Source organism: Sebastes umbrosus, chromosome 14, assembly GCF_015220745.1.
Source record: "Sebastes umbrosus isolate fSebUmb1 chromosome 14, fSebUmb1.pri, whole genome shotgun sequence".
Taxonomy (NCBI): domain Eukaryota; kingdom Metazoa; phylum Chordata; class Actinopteri; order Perciformes; family Sebastidae; genus Sebastes; species Sebastes umbrosus.
The window spans coordinates 7,273,992-7,295,287 of NC_051282.1; the positions used below are offsets into that span (position 1 = coordinate 7,273,992).

Sequence of the window (21,296 nt, forward strand, 5' to 3'; positions counted from 1 at the left end):
TATCACCACGTTACGCAAGGATAGTCGGGAATTAAATCAAGGACTTTCAGGCAGTTCAGGAGCAGTGTTTCTGTGGGGGAGAGTTAAACTTTGTTTAAACTCACGCGAGACACTGTGGTGTGAGCCTCCGTAGATGCATGAGCATGTACAGAGGCGTTTATGCTCAACGCATTGTTTGTTGCAATATGCTCCAAAACGCCAGGAGGCGTACTAACAAAATATTCTGTTGATAAGCAAGAAGTCAACGGATGTTACCGGGAAAGGAAAGTAGGCTGCCTGGCAACAGTAGTAAAGACTGATCACCGACGTACGTACCGCCAAACTTTGCATTTGTGTACTGTAATAATTACTGTCGCTTACCTCAAAGTCAAATTTCTTTTCCGTCCCTTTGTGCTTTCCCTCGGGTCACCACTCTTTTCATGGGACCTTTTTTTATCTTTTACAAAACGATCTCGCCCGTAGGGGTGATTGTGAGTGTGAATGGTTGTCTGTCTCTATGTGTCAGCCCTGTGATAGTCTGACAAACTGTCCAGGGTGTACCCCGCCTTTGCCCAATGTCAGCTGGGATCGTCTCCAGGCGCAGCGTGCACAGTGGGTTCGCAGTTACAAAAATTCAGAGGTGCATGACCAAGCGCCGCGACAACTTGCAGAGCCTTCGCGCAACACGTGAAAGCCGTGATGACATAATTTTCTGGCGCACGCACCTCGCGCCAGCTTCACTACGGCGACCATAAACCAGGCTAAACTCCCTTTGGCGTGGACTTTGGGCTTTGTAATGTGGTGGCAGTTTCTGTTAAAACAAAACACAAACCAACGTAACAACTTGTCTTTCAGTGAATTTAATAAAAAGGCATACATTAATAACTAAAACATCTGCAGATGGACTGCAGATGGACTCACGAGCACAGCCACCTGTTGTGGACTGTGGCAAGTGAGCCCCGAATACAAAGAGTAGTCAGTATTTCTACATTTAAAGCATAACATGAAGATAAGTGCAAAGAAGAAAGGAAGAGAAGGATAGAAAGTGTATCAATGCGTCAGCACACAGCAGACAACAGAGCATCACAAGACATAACAAGTATTTCAGCAATCTGTTGTTTGCAGTTACAGAGACCTAAAATGTCAGGTCACTGTTCTATGGTGACGAAGTTGAACATGTGAGGCCCTGAGATTATCTAAAGGTACAGTGTTAAACTGCAGATATGAAAATTGCCATTACAGTAACTTTGCAGAACTTTTACATGCACAAAAACTATATAACACACTAAAGGAAAGGGAAAAAGCACAAAAGCATAATAGGTCCCCTTTAATCCTCACTGTAAACTCATGTTGTGAAGTGCCACTCAAAGCCAATTTCAACAGGCCCTCTTACAAAATGCTGCCCTTTCTTAACAAATAAAAAGACAATATTGAGGTTGATTGTGCTGACGACAGGGTGACGCGGTGGGTTGTTTTCAGAATAGAAACACACAGCATGCTCTGTTTACCTCTTAGTCCTGCCTTGATCCGAGCTAATCCCTTGAGCTAATCTCCCCAATCATGAGTGAGGGCCAAGAGGAAAGACGGGAATAGTCAGATTGTTACACGACAAACTCTCTTGCCTTTTACCATTCAAACCTTTTGATGGGAGGAGAAGCCCCGGTGCTCTGAATCACCACTCGGTCCCAAGGCCCGAGACCCTTGGAGGGGTAGAACCATGTGTACCACCCTTACGGTCCTCACCGCCATCGCTCTCCTCCTGCACCAGAGATTCAAGAAAAGCAAAATCAAACCGTGAGTACTGACTTTTAGCAGGTCTTTCGAAAATCTGTCTGTGTTTTCAATTATGAAGCAGAAATAAGAGACTACTTTAGATGCAGGCTATGCTTTCCAGTGCTTGACAAAAAAAATTCAAATTCAACAGCTTGAGGTTTGTGAGAAAAGCATTAACTAAATACACATAAAATGCTTCCACCCATACAACAAATATGAACACAGAGAAAGTGCATGTATGTTTCATGTGTGGGGGAGTGAGGGAGAGTTATCTGCATCATTGATTTGAAATCACTCCAGTGATTATTTTAGGGCTCGCCTTGAGCAACAGTGTGCAGATTAAGTGGCTCGATACATAACAACAGTGTATTCCAGTTTTCTTTTAATGGAGCGATGAATGGAGGGGAAAGCATCAGAGCTCTCGAGCTCATGGCTGCTAATTGACTCAAAGTGCAATCTTCTCGTCGGCCCTCTGGCCCTGCTCAGCCACTCACACAGCAATGGCAAATAAATACCAGGAGGCTCCAGCAGGACCACGGAGCATGGCAACAGCTACATCTTACACAATTATGATGAGCTAATAAACAGCAAAACCTCCCTTTTCTCATGAGCTCCTTTACCAAACTGTTTCCAGATGTGTGTTCAAGAAAGCATTGTGATTTTGAATACGGAGCATTTGATATTGAGTATACTCTGTTCTGTATAACAGGCAGCAAGAGGCCATTGAGAGAGACGTGCCATACATGAAGAGCAATGGAGCAGCAGAAACCCAAAAATGACAACAGTGAGCATCACAGGGTGAGGACACACTAACAATCAAGTCAATGAAAACAGACTGAGGAAATGTACGATACAGCCACAGGCGCCTTAAAGGGGTACTCACGTGATTTTAGTATTGCACTTCCAAGCAGCAAAAAGGCCAATATATCCTGACTTTAAGTGCCTCGTGTTGGTTCCAAAACTGTGGCACTCACAATTCCATTGATGTAACTGGATAGCATGTTTCCAGAGGTGACATGACTTGGACTCGAGTCACAAATTCGATGACTCAGGACTTCTCTTGGACTTGAGCCTTTTGATTTGAAAATACTTGATACCTTCCCCCAAGCCCAATGATTAAAAAGTACGTTATTTAAAAAGTGAATCAATTAATTTCCCTTCATTTCCTGAATTAACTAACATTAACGGTATTCATTCCCAGCAAGTCAGCACCTAATTCCTCTGATGCACTTTGTTTGACCCAACAGCATCCATTCAAGTTGCAGGAGACAAGCATGAAGATAACATTACTGAATGGCAGTTGGAAAAAATTACAACAAAATATATTTTTTCACGTACAGAAACTATGCGGTGGTGAACAAAAAACAAATTGCAGTATGCAAAAATGTGCGCGTCAAATATTATAGACGGAGACACAAATGGCATTACATTTGATGAAGAGCATTATTACTTATTTAGGACACAAAATTAAAAGTTCAGGACTTGAGACTTGACTCTGGACTTGAATGTTAAGACTTGAGACTTACCTGGGACTTACAAAACAATGACTTGGTCCCACCTCTGCATGTTTCATTAGAGTTCCCTGTCTGGAAAACAACCAAACTCACAGTTTGTAAAAGAGGCTTTTTAGTGATGCTTTTTGTTTAAGAGGGTCCAATAGTTTCCCATCATTTCTTAAAAAGAACTGACACAGTGTTCAACTTTCAGTTAACTCCAATTAATTGCTAGAAACCTATAGGATATTTAATCAGTGCAAAGATGGTCAAGCTGAGCATGCACAATTTAAGTTAGATGAAGAATAAAGTTGAAATTAATAATCTGTTTTTATCGATTTGGTTTTGAATGGAGCACTTTCTTTAAAGAAACTCCTCTGGAAATTGATTGCTTTTTAACTCAAGAAAACAAATTCAACTCAAACAGCAAATTTCAGAACTTTGTGACTATTTACTACCAATTTATCAAGTTCTTTTCCTCTGGTATTAATAGGAAATGGTGGATCTGTAAAATAAAGTGTTACTGGTTTATGTTATGAAGCTGTAGCACGCTACTTCTTGCATGAGCACTGAACATTGGCTTTGGATTTAAATTGTGAGGTGTCCAAAATTTAAGTAATTCCTACGCCCTGATGACGCCATCAGTGTTGTTATCTCAGACTCAGATCATACAGATGTTTTCAGCGAGTGATCCTCCTGATGAAACTGATATTGATGTGTAAAATCAGTGGCGAACCCCTTTAAGAATTTAAACTTTGCACTCCACCTTGAACAAAACATATTTGAGGCTAGCAGTGTTTGTATTTTTGGCAGTATTTTAGCATCTGGGATAATGCTAAACCAGTTTTTAAATAGTGTGTGTGTGTGTGTGTGTGTGTGTGTGTGTGTGTGTGTGTGTGCGTGTGCGCGTGTGTGTGTGTGTGCGAGGACATTTTGGCCGGTCCTCACCTTCGGACAGACCGTCAAAGGTCTGTTTGAGGGTTCAAACTTGGTTTTAAGGTCCAGGTTAGAATTAGGTTTAGGATAGGGTTAGGGTTAGGGTTGGGGTCAGCAGGCATTTAGTTGTGATGGTTAAGGTTAGGGTAAGGGGCTAGGAAATGCATTATGCAAATGCACAAAGATAGAAGTGCACGGCTGTGTGTCTGTGTGTGTGTGTGTGTGTGTTGGGGGAGGTTTACAGAAGGGGCTCCAGACGGGGGGGTAGAAAGTGGAGCAGTGGAGCATGTTACAGAGGCACAGATGCATAAAGAGCTAAGATGCCTGCCCCACATTAAGCTTTTAAGTATTCGCTGCTACACTGCTAATACTAAATGATTCAGAGGCAGAACAGCTATCCATCATCTGTTTGGATGAGTTATTATTATAAGTGCATTACTTCCCCACAACCACACCGCCACTTAATGCAACTGAAAGATCTTAAAGTAATAAATTAACTGACAATTGTTCACTGTATGGGGGTTTCCTGCAGGTCACAGGACTTTGATGTGTTATCTCTCATTTGCTATCTGAGTCATTTTTTACGGTGGCAAGTGTATTCAGCTGAGTCAGGGTGATTTATTCTTTTATGAATGATTATTTCCCTACATCATTCATGACTTTGCATGTCGGTTTTTACTTTCCCTGTGCTCTCCCTTCCCTGCAGGCATGACCAGAGTTAAGTCGGGTCAACATCAGGTGAGTCGAGTTCCTATATTTTACCTAGAATAGACCGGAAAACAAATAGAAAGAGTGTATTTACGTCACAACGTTGGAAGCTACAAACCCTGACTTGTTTTGTCTTCTTTTCTCAGTGACCTCAACTGCTCTCTCTCGTTGATCAGGTTCTGATTTGTGTGCACTTGACAGCTCACGCTAAGACTCTAAGACTGGGACTAAAAAAACAATGAGGCCTGTTTTGATCCTGGCTTCCCCTGTGTGTCCTGCAGATGTGTGAATTCCAGCTTGGAAACTGAAGCCTGACAAATGCTTCGTATTCGTCATGAAAACTGAATTTACAATATTGTCACTTCAAAGTTGGTTGTTTGATCAGGGTATAAATGGATAAAACACGTTGTGTGCCTCTGCATAAAAACAAGCAGTAATCATTTTGTTGATTTTTCTGTTTTTAAAACTGTAATGTTGTGTTGTTTGTGTGTGACCTAATTTAATTTAGGCTGTGTCCATTCTGTGAATCCTTTAAAAGGTTTATTTTGTTCTCACTGATTAAATAAAACAATGAAATGCGTTTGTGTGCTTCTGAATATCAATAAAGATTGTCTCTCACATTCACTGAAAATACCTGTGTTTGATTTGCTGATGATTTATTAGAAAGGTGTTCATTTTTCTTATAATAACATCAGTACAGCATTTATTTTCCTCTTCAATGCAGGCTTCCGCCGTTTAAACTGGTCAGTTTTGTTTCTTGACAATTCCCATTTGGTTGCATACAGTTAGCAATGTCTTTTTGCCTCCAAAAAGTAAAATTAATCTTTCAAATTGCATATGAAACGTAGGGTGATATTTCAGTAAATGGTGTTGTCCTTCAAAGTATGCATCAATTCTGCCTGCACTGTTGCTTCACAATAAATTATGATCAGTAAAAACATTAAAAAAGTTATATTATTCAGCTATTTCTGCCTTGATCGAGTGAAAGGATGAATATCCTGCTTTAAGACTTTCAGTGCACTCTGGAAAAAATGCCCTAAATATTGATAGATAGATGGAGGATGAAACAACTCCATCAGCACATTTACATACAAATCATCAATAATATTCCTGCAGGCATGGGCCATACATTTTAAACAGATATCGTCTGCTTGATTTGAAACTGATTTGTTCATGGAACAAAGTCTTTTGACAGAATGATGAAAGGTTAATCATGTTATGTTGGCGTGCATGTCTAATCCCAACTCTGGACACCTGCAAAAGGTCTCATGAGGATTAGTGTTATAAACTTTGAGCAATGTGCGTAGCCTACTGGTTATCACTGTGCTAATTGAGAGTGTAACATCAGGCCTAGACCTCACTGAATTAAACATAGGCTTCAGAAGATATAAATTATTCAGCTCTTTAGTTTTGTTGTACCTGATTTGCTTTGACTAATTTTCTAAGCTCTGACGCCACCTGGTGGTCAAACCGTTTGGTGGTAGATTTCACCAAAAAAGCAAACAGGTAAAGATGTCAAAGAAAAGTCCAAAACAACTTCATAATTTAAACGCAGCCCACAACCAACACCTTTTCTGAAACGTTTTCCTTAAAGCTGCAGTGGGTAGAAATGGAGCAAATATGATTTAAAAAAGTTATTTTTATAAAACAGTCACTATATCCTGACAGTAGTGCATGGGACGGGTAATCTGAAAAAAAATCAAACCTCTGTGTCCTCTGGTGCTGTTTATGGCATCTGCAAGATTTCACAGACCGGAGGAAAACAACCAATCAGAGCTGATCTGGAGCCTGCCGTCTCTGAGCAGCTGTCAATCACTTGCGAACTCCGATCAAACGGTCAAACTAGGCAGCGCTGATCACATATGAATCAATATTCTGTTACTGTAATGCCTATTTCTCTATTCAAATGTTTTCAGAGACATCTTGCAGTGTACTGTTTAGCTGTAAAATGAGAAAGTTTGTGACCCGGCAGCCATGTTGAGATCAGTTGAGGAAATATCAAGCAGCGCCCACCAGTCGCAGCAAACTTTCTCATTTTACAGCTAAACAGTACACTACAAGATGTTTCTGAAAACATTTGAGGAGAGAAATAGGCATTACAGTAACAGAATATTGATTCATATTTGATGAGCCTAGTTTGACCATTTGATCTAAGTTTGTGAGGGATTGAGAGCTGCTTCCGTTGAATGAACAGCCAATAGGAACACACTCTCTCTCTCTGAAATGACCTGTGATTGGTCAAAGTCTTCCGTCACGGGCTAGATTTTCTAAATCCTGAAAACAGAGCCATGAGGAGATACAGAAGTCTAGTGTTCTCTCAGAACACTTGAATTACAATATGCTGAAAGGTTATTATGGAATTTTTGTTCCCCAATGATGCCAAAAAATATCCTGCCTACTGCAGGTTTAAAGTGTATGCTTAAAAACTACTCTACCCACAGTGCACTGCGAACTGTAAACAGGAAGTGTCTGTCTCTGCCTGCTGCAGTGTAAAGCGGCGGTGTGATTCGTTTCAGTGTTTAATCAACGTTAACGTTAAACTGGGCTGTTTTTAAATGCTAAGCGACTAAACGCGACTATATTAAAGCTTGAAACAATGCGATATGTAACCATAACTAACTACAGTCGCGTATTGTGTCCTTAACATGAACGGCCATCGATGTAACAGAGTGGTTACCCATGGAGACAAGAGACGCCTCATCAGACTGAGATTAGCCAGCTAACGGGACTCTGACTAGAGATTCAGCATGGTGAGTCAAGCTGTATCAACATGTTCATGATTTATCTGTGTTAACCGGATTCATGGAAAAAGATAAACGCATATTTTCAGCTAGTTCCACCAGGTAAATCTACCCCAGCTGTAAAACAACTCATTATTATTATTATACTGTTATTTACAGGCTGCAAAGCTGAAGGGCAAACCATCCAAAGGTAAGTGTTATCTGAATTTGTTTATTTGTTTTGCACAATTTAAGACAAAAAAACTAAATGAATAACATACAGTGCAGGAAGAGGCAAAAAAAACACTGTGCTTATCTGAAGCCTCCACCTAGAGACAAGATTAATATAAAGAAATAATATGACTACATAATAGTGATAACAAACAATTAGGACAAGATATATATATATATATATATATATATATATAATAACAAAAATAATAATACAGTAAATATATTTAAAAAAAAATAGAGAGATCATGTAAGTCCCCTCTACCACAGAAACATGTTAGCAGACATCTAAAATAAAGCCCTACACATCTATTTTAGATTTTTAAACGTTTTATTTACTCAGTTAACCGTTCTTTTTAAAATGTTTTAAAAATTTTATTTCTCAAAATTAATGCTGCTTCAGAAGTCCCTACACGCAGCCAAGAATTGTTTGTTAATTGTTTATTTGTTTTGCACAATTTAAGACTATACAACATAACATAACAAAAAAGTGCAGGAAGAGGCAAAAAAAAACACTGGGCTTATCTGAAGCCTCCACCTAGAGACATGATTAATATAAAGAAATAATATGACTACATAATAGTGATAACAAACAATTAGGACAAGATATCTATATATATATATATATATATATATATATATATATAATAACAACAATAACAATACAGTAAATATATTAAAAAAAGTAGAGAGGTCATATAAGTCCCCTCTACCACAGAAACATGTTAGCAGACATCTAAAATAAAGCCCTAAACATCTATTTTTGATTTTTAAACTTTTTATTTACTCAGTTAACTGTTCTTTTTAAAATGTTTTTACATTTTTATTTCTCAAAATTAATGCTGCTTCAGAAGTCCCTACACGCAGCCAAGAATTGTTTGTTAATTGTTTATTTGTTTTGCACAATTTAAGACTATACAACATAACATAACAAAAAAGTGCAGGAAGAGGCAAAAAAAAACACTGGGCTTATCTGAAGCCTCCACCTAGAGACACGATTAATATAAAGAAATAATATGACTACATAATAGTGATAACAAACAATTAGGACAAGATATATGTAATAACAACAATAACAATACAGTAAATATATCAAAACAGATAAGTGTGTGTGTGTGTGTGTGTGTGTGGGTTGCGTGGAAGTGTATGGTTAGTGTTTGTGAGGAGGATATTGATTTAAATATCTATAAAGACTTCTGGGTAATCGGAACCAAACAACATTGTGAGTGGGAAAAAAATAATAAACATAAAAACAGATACATGGACAACATGGGGAAAAGCAGTTACAAAAAAGCAATTAAATGACCCTTTAAGCGACTTTTAAAACATTTGACAGATGAACAGTTTATTGATAGATAGGTGAAAAGCTACTCCATAATTTGGTTCCCCTAAATCTTATCGAAAATTGACCTCTTCTAGTGAAGAATTTAGGAGGATGAAGATCTAGAGATTGACGGGTTGAGTAAGAATGGACCTGAGAATTTGTTTTAAAATAGGTCTGGTCTAGGAACTGCTCAGGAATGCTGTAACTTCCCCCTCTAGTTTAATGTGTCATTGTGGTAGCAGAGAAACAGTAATACTTTTACAACCTAGAACTTCAAAGTAGTAATGCTACAAAATACATAAGGAATAACAGAAATACAAAGTAAAAGTGTTTCCCCCCCACCCTTTTCCCAAGGTTTATTTGGAGATGAGGATTTGCTTGACAGCTTATTTGATGATAAAAGTAAGTGAGCAGTTTCAAACCAAACAGTATTATCATTATTATTATTATTATTATTATCGTATTATCACTGTGTTATAATATTTTCCTCACCAGAGCTCCCAGTAAGAGGGAAAGCAACTCGCATTGGACAACTGAATCGGTAAGTTGTAGGAATTCAAGAGTTACATACCAACCAATTATAAATCACAACTGTTTGTGAGTTGATTTGTTTTCTTTTCCAGCACTTCTACCACTGATAACATCTTCAGTATGCTAGCAGAGGAGGTAAAGAGGGACGGTGTGGACGCTGAGGTATGTAGACGGAGACGTTATATTTTTACGCATTATTTTAGTGTCTTTTTTGATAACATCTTATTTTCTGTCCAAGGACTCTGATGTCTCAGCAGCAGATCCCAATGACATACTGAAGAACATGAAGGTAGGTCATTAGAAACTGTGGCAATGCAGAGACAAAGTTCTGTAGTTGCCTGTACATGGTCTCATTTTTGTTTTTTGCTGTTGTATGCTTTACAGGACATGGATGATATGGATGCTGACCTTTTTGCATCAAAGAAAAAGCCCAGTTCAGCTCCTGCACAAACAAAGAAAGACTCTTCCACATTAGAAAGTAAAGTAAAACCAGAGGGAGCAGGTAAGTTCAGTGCAGAGTGTTCTCGCATAAATTATTTTCTCATTATTAGCTTCACATTATTACTGGCTTTGAAGTTTGCATTAATAGCAGCAAATCAGAGAGAGAGCTGTGTGTGTCTCCATCTCTCCTCTCAGATGAACCCACCACCGCAGGAGGAGGGAGGAAGCCAAACTCTGCACCTTCGTCTACGGCACATAACTACAAGAAGAAGTTCACCTTCTCTGGTGGGTGAGCCTCTCTGTTCATCGGACACTGAGCTTTATATCACTCAGCAGTGTTTTAGTGTTGCTTTGTTTTTCTCAAACTGTGGCATTCATTTAGACAGTGGTGGTGATGATGATGATGAAGGTGTTGGTCAGACACCTTACACTAAAGGTTGATTAGTACACGTGTGTTTGGTCTTTTACTTGTAGTTGAATAGTATCAGTGGGTAGTTTCAGTGGGTGTCTGGGGGCAGTTTGAACGGGAGAGGTACACACAGGGCTGGGCAATATATCAATATTAAATCGATATCATGATATGTGACAAGATATCGTCTTAAATTTTGGATAGATTTGGTTTTAATGGCTGCGTTACGGTAATGTGATGACATTTTCTGAACTTACCAGACCCTTCTAGGGGTTCTATTATTTTGCCTTTACCCACTTAGTCATTATATCCACATTACTGATGATTTATCAAAAATCTCATTGTGTAAATATGTTTGTAAAAGCACCAATAGTCAACCCTACAATATCGTTGTAACATCGATATCAAGGGATTTGGTCAAAAATATTGTGTTATTTGATTTTCCCCATATCGCCAAGCCCTAGGTACACACAATAAAAAGTGACGATAGTTGGATATTCCACACAGATGTACAAATCTGGAGGCAGATAACTGTCCAGTCAATGTATTACCATATATTAGTTACAGTTTCTTTGGTACACCTGTACGATTGAATGCAACAGCCCTCCAATAAATCGTATATTTACGTATATTGAGCTCACTGCCTTATGTTAAAAGGAGTTTCCAATATTTGGTCCACCCCTGTTTACATACATGAGGGCTACAGTATTTTGAAAAATATTGTTACATTGGTGCAAACAGGTGTACCTAATAAACTAATAACTCAGTATATGCTCAGTTAAAACTCATAATTTAAATATATTGTACATGTGATATTTAAAAAAAAAAAGTAAGTAAGTCTATACATATATGATGCCTCTTTATCATTTACTGCTTTACAGTCTGGGGTCCAAAAAAAAAGTATAAAAGGTAAAGAATCTTATTTCCACTGCAGATCTAGACGACCCCCTGGCTGATCTCGATGACTTGCTTCCTGATGAAACCGAGCCTGAACTTAAATCCAGCACACAGCCGGCCAAACCTGAAAAATCTACTCCGGCTCCTTCAGCATCTCCTATCCTGAAGACTGAAACTCGTGAGTCTTAAATGATCCACAATTCTTTTAATTTTCTAACAGACAAATACTAAAGTACTGTATGTGTTTGTATATTCTTTGTTCATCAGCTAAAGCAGTAAAAAAGCAAAGTGATCTGACGTTTGATGATGATAAGGATGACCTAATGGATGCGCTCGGATTTGACAGCGATAAAAACAATGGCAAGAAAAAAGACACTTTGCTTTGGTCCAACAAAGAAAGGTAAGCGCTCTGTTCTCACTCTTATTGTTGTCCTTATTTATAGTGCTCAAACGATAAATAATTACTTGCTTTAGTGCTTTGGGGTGCAGAAAAAAAACGAAGTCAAACATTGACAGTGATTTACAAAGCAGCATCTTTCAGCATCAGGCGTTTTCTACTTTGTTTTGCCTTTACTGTGTTGTGCAATAATGTGGTGCAAACTTTCCCTGCCTCTTAACATGGTCTCTTTTGCCTTTTCCTCTGTTCCATTCCTCAGGAGTGAGACCCCTCAGAGACCTCGTACCAAACTACATGAGATTCTGGAGAATTTGAGTTCACCTCGTCTTCTGGAGCGACCTCCGACGGGCGAGAGGAAGGACCAACCTCAGTCTCAAGAGAAGCCGCAACACGAGAAGACCTCCAGTGTGAAAGGTAATAGAGCCCCACGGTCTTCTGCTCTCATGCAAGTACGGTTTTAAAAGAACAAAATATATTTAAAAAAGAAAAACAATTTTGCTCCCATTTATCAGAACCACTTCTAGAAGATCACCTCACATTTGGCGCCTATCAGCCCACTCTGGGATCCACGCCTGAAGGGCGCCAGTCCCGCAGACAGTCTGTCAGGTGTGTGTCAAGTCCAATCTTTTTATGGTAGGCTTTTTGCCTGTCATGGTAAACTGAACACTTTTTTTGTGTTCATCAGATTTTCTACCGAGGATGTCAGTCCTTCCACACCGGAAAAGAAACCAAAACCCACCACCCCCACACGACAACGCGCCTCAGCTGACTGGCTAGGCCTCAAGGTGAACGACGACCACACCGTCTTAGAGGGCGATGCCAAAGAGACCAAGACTTCAACAGAGTCTCCAAAAGCTCCTTCCTCTCCTTCATTAGAGAGAAGACCCTCCTTGACTAGTAGTCATGGCACATCTGCAGCAAAGGCAGCAGGAGACACCGCTGCCTCAACTGCTAATATCCCCAAACAAACCAAACCAGAGGTCTCTAAAAGCCAGCAGAGAGAAGAGGAGGAGGAGGAGGATGACTGGTTAGCAGGAGCACTGAGCAGGAAGAAGGCTCTGTCAGTGTCAAAAACATCCAAGCAGGGAGAATCTTTCAGCCTGGGAGAAGATCTGGAGTCAACTATTAGGTACACAACAAAGGAAATACAATGACACAAACAATGACAGAAGAAGTTCTCAGTGCTGAATGATATAACCTGCTCTTGTTTTCAGTAAACAAGTCACTTCACAAGCTCCCAGGGGCAGAGAGGACACTCTCACATCCTTCAAGGAAACTAGGTAAGATATTTGTTATATTTGTTACCCATGAACTGTAAGTGACTTTTTTTGTTGTTGCTATTTTTGTCATTCTCCTTTTGTTTCGTGCAGCAGCACTTTTCTTGGAGAGCCGAGCCCCACCGCTCACTCCACTCCTGTCAGAGAGACGAGGACAAAGCAAGGTATTTATCCAAATAACTGCTCTTCAGTTACATGTCATAATAAAATAGTCCCTCCCTGGCAACTCTGCACACTTACAGTAGAAGCCTTCCTCTCTTTTACCCCGTCAGTCATAGAGTCATTCTCACAGATTCTGACAAACTAAACACATCATACCTCATTCTACCTTGAATCATGTCATGCTTATAATCTTAGTGAATCACAAACTCACGCTGTGCTCCTCCTCTCGCACAGATACCATTCTCGCTCGCCCCTCACCTCCACCACAATCCCCTTCTTTCGTTACAGAGCATACACCCGCTAGCCGGCCTCACCTCCCCTCCACCATAACATCCTCCTCAGCAACTGCTGTCCATGCCGAAGTAGACCTCGGACAAACTCTAAATTTGTCTCATCCCTCAGATTGCCCTCTTGGTCCTTTGCCAATCTCTGCTGCTAGCATTAGCCACACCCAACCCCAGCCTCAGTCCCAACCCCACCACCTACCATCCCAACAGGGATCCAGGGTGCCCGCTCAGGCTTCGGATGGAACACCGCAACAGCTGCCGTTACTCAACCCTATCTCTACCATACCGCCTGGCTCTATGTGGTGTAGGTACTCTTAGGGAAGTAGTTTTAGATACAGCATTCACCATTTTTTTAATGTCTAATGTGAGCAAGTCAATATGAACATTACTTATGGTTGTTTTCTTTCCAGCTGTTCCACAGCAAATGCAAAATACATCGGCTGCTGTCCAACAACAGGTATTCATGCTTTTCTGTAATAAGGTTGTCATGATTTAGGGGATCATATGATATGTTTTTTTTTTTTAATCCTTTCCGTATCTTTTTGTAAAGGTGACACTTTCAGCAGACAGTTTGCAGCAGCTGCTTCTACAACAGCAGGTTAGGAACATAAAAGTCTGTATTATAGGTTATTCAAAAACACATGTATCACCTGGTTTGTTGTTGACTCGCTTCCTCTCCTCCTGAAAGATGATGCAGTCTCAGTTGCTGGGTCTCGGGGGTGTTGTGGATGCGGGTGTCCTGCACAGACTCAAAGAGAGAGAGCAGCAACCTGGAGATTATCAGGCTTTACAGGCTCGCATCATCCAACTGGAGGGACAGGTATGTTAATGCTGTTGTAGTGATGTAAGGGATGTTGTAGTGCCACAAATCCCCCTTCCTATGTTACCTCCATGTACCTGCCTGAAACGCCCGTGTGTTATTGTGCAGGTGAAGACTCTGCAGCTGGAGCGAGAGCAAAGCCAGATGTTGCTAGAGAGCGCCCAGCAGCGGCATAAACAGGACATGGAACTCATGGAGAGCACACACAAGTAAATTATCCCTCGACCACACAGCGCAAATGTGCAAGGCGCATGTTTAACATACATTATGCATAACTCCCTGCACTTCAAGCAGCTTATGTGCGTCTCTGTGTGTATTTCCGTGCACGTCCAGGACTCGTGTAAAGCTGCTCGAGGAATCGGCAGCCCAGAGGGAGGCGCAAGCGCGGCAGGAGTCCGAAGACCTGATGGAACGCCTGGCGGCGGTGACGCGATCGGCCGAGCAAGAACGCTCAGAGCTGCAGGCTCAGTACCAGCGCAAGCTGGGCCAGGCCCAGCAAGACAGAGACCGCGAGGTGGAGAGACTCAGAGACCTGCAGAGGTACAACACTAGGGAAGCCTTTTCTATAGTAACGGGTTGATTCTATAACAATAACAAGTACTGTATTGTGGCATTTATCAACACATGCTGACTGAAAAGTCATCATTACAGAAATATACATACAAAAGAGTAAAAAACTGGATAAAATAACAGTTCCATTGGAACCACAAGACACAGAAAACAGCAATCAGTATATCAAAATTAAGAGAGAGAAGAAATTAGTTCGTTTTTTTGGACTATATAATGCTGTTTAATCTTTTCCAAACATCCGGGGTCTGATTCAAGAGGCCCGTTTACTGAGTTATCTGGATATAACTAGCTGAGTAATACCCAGAGTCCCCTCACATCTGGACTGATGTCAAAAGGCCTGCTCTGGGTTTTTACTCAACTAAATTGTTCATATAACTCAGTAAAATAACTCTGTAAGTCCAGAATGAACATATTATATATTTTATGATGAATAAATGATCTTAAAGTTGATCACATATTTGTTGCATTTGTCCTCACCTTCGCCATCAAGGAAATCTATCTCGGAGATGAAGAAAGACCACGAGGACCAGGTCCGGAGACTGAAGAAATTAAAGGAGGAGGAGATCGATGCGGTTACCAGCGCAACATCTCAGACCAGGTGAGATGTTATTGAAGGATACCAGTCCCCCATTTGCAATAACACTCCTGTAAATAGGAGTTTGGTAGCATGTTCTGTCTGGGATTTTGTGTGAAATACCAGTTTCAGTGCTGATACTTCTATGATATACAGTATGTAATAAGAGCAAACAACTGCAGAATTTATTTTACGTTAACAGTAAGTCTGGAATTATCCCTTTTTAATGAATTTTCTGTACCCAAACATATTTTATTTCATATTCTTTTTCACCCAGGTCTCTTACGGTGGTGATTGAGCAGATGGAGCAGGTCTCCTCTCGGCTGGGGGATCTTTCTTCTCGGGTGGAGAGCACACATGAACACACGGCTCACGGCCTGGAGCAGGGGGCACGGCACAGAGACGAGCAGCTTCGAAGTACTTCAAACACACACACACATAAATGAGCGCACTTTGTACAAATAGGTCGAGATACAAGCTGTCTGATAGCATACTGTAGTTGGTGTGACGTTGCAAGTGGGTTAAGGTCATTCTCTAAATGCACGTTTCAGTGATGCAGGATCGTCTGGCGCAGCAGCAGAAAGCCATGGCGGAGGAGAGAGTGTACCTCAAGGAAATCATTTCCAGGATGGACACTCAGCTCAATGAGCAGCAGAGACAGCTGGAGAAGGTCAGGGGATAAATCAGACTATTTTTTAGGATTCCTGCATTTGCTTTGTACATACAAAGACTGAAGATACCTTTTTTTCGTATGCCTCAGGAGCGCTGGAAGATGTCAGCGGAGCAGGTCAAGGCAGAGTCTACCCAGAGAGGCCTGGAGGGAGAGCGGCATGCCCTTAGTATGCAGATCAACATGGAGAGAGAGGAGCTGGAGAGAGCGAAGGTGAGCCTGGTGAACATCCACGTCTATCTCGATTCCATGCGTGTGTCCCCCCCCCTTACCTCTCATTCCTGTCTCTCTGTTTCCATCAAGAGTGCACTACTGGAGGAGCAGAAGTCAGTGATGCAGCAGTGTGCAGAGGAGAGGAGGAAGCTGGCAGCTGACTGGGCCCACTTCCACAACATGGAGAAGCAGAAGCGTGAGAGGGCTGAACGGGAGGTCAGCAGTCTCTTAGAGAAGAGAGAGGGCTCTATCATCAGTCTGGCACAGGTGAGCTTCACGACGGAGAAAAGAAAGAGTAAAAGTTATGTTGCGACTATGTTTACATCACTAAATATAATGGGATATATTGAAAAAGTAAATTTGTTTTGCTCTCCAGGACCCCAAAGGACAAAATAAAATGTAATTTTCTCTCTGTTTCTGTTGTAGGAACAAGCGGACTTAAAGCTTCACACTGCAGAGCTCAAACAGAAGGAGATGGCTGTGGCACAGGAGAGAGAGACTCTGGAAAGACTAAGAGAAGAACTGGACAGAGAGAAAGAGAGAATAAGCAGCACAGCTTTGAGACTCAAGACACGAGCCCAGGAGGTGGAGGCCTTCAGCAAGGTAAATGCACACCACGCAGGCAGACCCCTACATGTAAGCGCAGTATATTATGTTAATATTTGAGTTTTGACCACGCTATGCTCTTTGCAGCTCGCTGCAGATAAGTACGAGGAAGGAGAGCGAGAGTTGCAGGAGGCGAAATGTGTGGAGGCTGAGCACGAGGCAAGGCTCAGAAATATCCACACCCAGACGGAGCGGCTGAGGCAGCAAGAACGACGAATTGTTCAGGTATATTTGTGTCACTTAGAGCACTCTCTATGTGATATTCTTCAGATTGGGCTTCTGGTTTTACAAACAAATATGAACAGCACATAAACGGTACGGAAACACTTCTTGTTACAGGAGCAAATGCGGATAAATCATCTGCAGAAGGACACAGAGAGGCTGAGAGTTAACGCTCCAATTACCTCTTTACCACAAATGATTCCACCCATTTTACCAGGTGAGGTCAATTCTGGTTATTTACCATCATTAAACAAAAAGTAGTACGATGGAGTATTAGGGCCACATTGAGGGGGGGGGATCTGAGATTTCGAGAATAATGTCATAATATTCCGAGAAAAAAAAGTCGTAATTTAATGAGAATGAAGTCATACTATTTCAAGAAAAGAAGTCGTAATATTACTAGAATAAAGTCATAACTTTACGAGAAAAAAAATAATTTCATCCCCCACAAAAGAGGCAATTTCTCCCAGGTTCGTGAGGTTCTTTCTTTGGAATAAATGCAGTTTCATGCACAATCTTTTCAAGGTCCTGATACTGTTGATAATGTGGTGCTGATGTGCCAAAAGATTAAGTATTTTGTTATTTGTGAAACCTAAACTAAAGTATAACTTCACAAGATGCTCTATGTTCCTCATTTTCACACAGACAGCACGCTGCTCTATTTCCCCTCTAAAATAACACGTAAAATTACTACTTTATAATATTATGACTTTATTCTCATAATATTAGGAATATTTGTCTCATAAATTTATGACTTTATTCTCAAATTCTCAGATTTTTTTTCCCTCAATGGTGGCCCTAATACTCCGTCGTAATGTAGCTATTCATACAAGCTGAAAATAAATCCAGGTGTATAACATGGTTCTCTTAACCTGTAGATGCAGGTTCAATGCTGCCAAACCCTGAGCTGACATCAACCCTAAATATTCCTCCTCCTACTTCATTTGCCAACTCTCAGTCCATGGCTCTTCAAGCTAGTCTGGCTCTGTGGAAGTACACTGCAGAAAAGGTAACCAGTGGAGAGATGACGGTATAGGAAAGCTTAACGCCTCTGAACACCCACACAGTGTCTTCTATGTGTTCAATTATTCCGAGTGAATTAGACCTCTGCTCAGGTTGAAGGTGGGCCGGAGCTTTGATGGGAATTTATTAGGTCACAAATCTTCATCTACCAACAGGACTGATAAAGGTGTAATTTGTCCCACCCTAACAGGAGACTCAGGAAGATGTCAACACCCACACAGTCCTGAGCAGAGGTCTAATCAGACAGATTAACTGGAAACACTTGTGGGTGTTTAGAGGCTTTAAGGTCACATTGTAACTAGTAACTTCAGTTTCCCTTTTGGTGTACAAAATAATCATGATGATTTTGATAGGCGTATGACCTCACACTGAAGGTGGATAACCTTCAAAAAGCAGTTTGCCTAAAGATTGCAAGAAATACAGACAAGTAGTCCAAGAGTTATATTTTGCAATAATTTGTATTTACCTTTATTTTACTACAAAGTCCCATTAAGATCAAAATCTATTTTGCAAGAGACCAGATTGAAAACTTTTGCTTTATTCCTAAACACACCTTTTAAAAAACAAATGACACCACTGCAACTACTTCACAGGAAAGAGAGTTAACTAGGGCTGCAACTAACAAGTATTTGGTATACAAAATGTGGATCAGTATTTCGCAAAGTCCAAGATGATGTCCTCAAATGTCTCGTCCACAACTCAACAGTATATTCAGTTTATGGTCAGAATAAATAAACTCTGAAATGGTCACATTTAAGAAGCTAGAATCAGAATTTTTAAGTGCTGTGTAGCTCTAGAGCTATCTGCACAAGAGATGGTTCTTGTTATTAAACACTTATGACTTCAGTTTCCTTAACACAAACATAATTCAAATAAACACAAGTAGGTTGTTACTGTAGAGGTTTTTTTAATGTCAATATGAAACAGGCCAGTTACAACATGTAACTTTCCCACAATCACACATTTAGTTAACTACAATGACACTTCCATCAGAAGATGCCAAACATTTCAGTTTTTGTCTTGGTTCCTAATTACTTTCTCCTCCTCCCCACAGGACAGTGAATACCTCCAAGAGGAGCAGATCTACTTGGAGAACTTGAAGAAAAAATCTTATAGATTTTCTTTCAACAAAGATTGACCAACACATGCTGGGTGCTCCCAGTAAGATTTGTTACTTTTCGTGTATTTAAAATGTGCCATTATGCTGGAATTTTTATACATCTCTTTTCATTAAAAGATGTTTTAGATCACACATGGTTTTTAATTTGCATACCAACACATCTACTGCATTTATAATACTGTGGCATCTGACTTCTCCATCAATCCCCATCTGCTTCCACATTGATTTCTGCAAGTTAGAAAATTAAAAAAGGAGATTAACATTTTACACAAATGTAATACAACCTACTACAGTCAGACAAAATTTCAGGTCCTGGATCTGCAGTCAAGCCTCAGGTTACCATTGAATCAACACTTAGTTCAGACAGGGATAACTTGTTTCATCACTGGCTTGACTTTAATCCATCAAGTGTCAGTCTTATGAGCATTTACCTGTTAATTTTTTCTCAACACCCATGTGTCGCCTTATAGTCATGCGTTGCAGATCGTTAAGACCTGTAGGGAGAAATTTTACAATCATCAACTGTTCAGATTATGCAAACTAAAAGCAAAAGGTTTGACAGATTTTCTCAGAACAGCTATTTCAACGTCAGTTATCGCATCAGACGGCACTTCCTATGCAGCAGTTATCATCACTGAATCTGTGGCAGCGTGGATCACATGCAGCAGGGTGGTGGTACACACCTTTTCATCAGGCCGCAGCAGGGTGTTGGTGGTACACACCTTTATCCATCAGGCCTCCTCATTTGCAGTCAATGTCAAGCAGGACAGATAAAACCTAAAAAAGAGACATTTCATTAGTAATAGTTCATTAGCAGCATGTGACTCCCACACATCAGTCTGCAGCTGGTCAGATACCATTAGTTACAACACTTGTTTTTTCAGACAGGGATAACAAACTCATCACATGCACTGCAGAGACAGGATTAAAAATCAAACTACTTATAGTTAGTTTTTACCTTCTTTCATTACGATGAAAGACTTCGCCTTTGTTGGCAGGAAGATGATCCTCATTCCACATCAGCCAAAGCTTCATGTAAAGTAGAAATATACAAAATCAGACATTAGATTAGCAAAGACATCAGGACATGAGCTGGTGACCAGAGGAAGGCCACGTTCCTGTCTGATCCTCTCTTAACTTAGGTTAAACCATGCTAATTAACATGTGGATTTATATCCACGTTACTCTACGTGCCAGTGGATTTAATGCATATTCTCTGGTTGGCTACGATCACCTACTTTAAAACCCTGTGTTAAAGTCTTGCCCCACATGGTCTTCTTGCACGTGTTAGCCTAACTTCAGGATAGCTAGCAGCTAACAGCTAACACATTTCAGTTAAAACCTCCTCCAGACTTCCACACACTCAAGTCTCACTAACTACTCATCAAATATTACCTGTTCACGGCGGCTCAGATGCAGTAAAGTCCATATTTAGACATAAATGCATCATAACATGTGAGAAAGGCATGCTGGAGTCTCCCTGCTACCAACACCGACCACACCACCAGAGAGGGAGAACAAGGACGGAAGTCTCGCATGGTGACGGTTTTATATGTTGTACACGTCACATCCCACGTGATTACTGAATGGGCGTGGTTAAAGTTAATTTATCCATAAATGGACTCAATACTAATTTAGCTATAATTTAACTATATATATATATATATATATATATATATATATATATGTGCAAAATGCTGCCTTCCACTGTGTAATTGTCTGAAATATATTAATTATTTATTTTTTAAAATATTTTTGAGAGTTACAAGTTCTTTTGACATGGTCATGGAGCATATATACTGTATATTTGTATTCTGGGGGTATTGTTCCTATGCAGAGGGTAGTTTAGTTTATTTATTGACTACACTGTGGGTGTTTTATATTTTAATAATTTATTTATTTATTGTGTTGAG

The 21,296-nt window shown here is 40.3% G+C and overlaps 1 protein-coding gene, 2 long non-coding RNA genes and 2 other non-coding genes across 6 annotated transcripts; 2 read left to right on the forward strand and 3 right to left on the reverse strand.

Moving 5' to 3' along the window:
• The first annotated feature begins 1,543 nt into the window (after positions 1-1,543).
• LOC119501039 lies at positions 1,544-5,374 on the forward strand. Its single transcript, XR_005209743.1, has 4 exons — positions 1,544-1,773; positions 2,462-2,550; positions 4,888-4,919; positions 5,036-5,374. It is a non-coding gene; the product is annotated as an uncharacterized LOC119501039 (long non-coding RNA).
• Positions 5,375-7,357: 1,983 nt separating this feature from the next.
• LOC119501956 (fas-binding factor 1-like) lies at positions 7,358-19,513 on the forward strand. 2 transcript variants are annotated; one of them, XM_037792735.1, is made up of 31 exons: positions 7,358-7,639; positions 7,790-7,820; positions 9,519-9,566; positions 9,660-9,705; positions 9,788-9,857; positions 9,934-9,984; positions 10,080-10,197; positions 10,332-10,421; positions 11,480-11,620; positions 11,710-11,842; positions 12,099-12,253; positions 12,352-12,445; positions 12,525-12,968; positions 13,054-13,119; positions 13,210-13,280; positions 13,681-13,869; positions 13,976-14,022; positions 14,116-14,163; positions 14,254-14,385; positions 14,494-14,594; positions 14,719-14,925; positions 15,446-15,553; positions 15,807-15,946; positions 16,081-16,199; positions 16,290-16,412; positions 16,503-16,679; positions 16,839-17,015; positions 17,106-17,243; positions 17,358-17,457; positions 18,119-18,249; positions 19,318-19,513. In XM_037792735.1, the coding sequence occupies exons 1-31, from the start codon at positions 7,637-7,639 to the stop codon at positions 19,399-19,401; spliced, it is 3,582 nt and encodes a 1,193-aa protein (XP_037648663.1). In that variant the 5' UTR covers positions 7,358-7,636; the 3' UTR covers positions 19,402-19,513. The 2 variants fall into 2 exon arrangements, with proteins under 2 accessions (XP_037648663.1, XP_037648664.1); XM_037792736.1 differs by having other exon boundaries at positions 13,213-13,280.
• LOC119501959 lies at positions 19,147-20,421 on the reverse strand. The gene is made up of 4 exons (XR_005209973.1): positions 20,342-20,421; positions 20,067-20,160; positions 19,815-19,877; positions 19,147-19,611 (listed from the first exon to the last, which is right to left on the reverse strand). It is a non-coding gene; the product is annotated as an uncharacterized LOC119501959 (long non-coding RNA).
• LOC119502582 lies at positions 19,708-19,777 on the reverse strand. The gene has a single exon (XR_005210105.1). It is a non-coding gene; the product is annotated as a small nucleolar RNA R38 (small nucleolar RNA).
• LOC119502583 lies at positions 19,950-20,022 on the reverse strand. Its single transcript, XR_005210106.1, has one exon. It is a non-coding gene; the product is annotated as a small nucleolar RNA SNORD49 (small nucleolar RNA).
• Positions 20,422-21,296: the final 875 nt, after the last annotated feature.

Bases quoted from the DNA above. Each gene is read 5' to 3' on its own strand.
- LOC119501956 (XM_037792735.1), top strand. The intron at 10,198-10,331 runs GTAAGTTCAGTG...CTCTCCTCTCAG, and splicing joins AGTAAAACCAGAGGGAGCAG to ATGAACCCACCACCGCAGGA. The intron at 14,164-14,253 runs GTTAGGAACATA...TCCTCCTGAAAG, and splicing joins AGCTGCTTCTACAACAGCAG to ATGATGCAGTCTCAGTTGCT.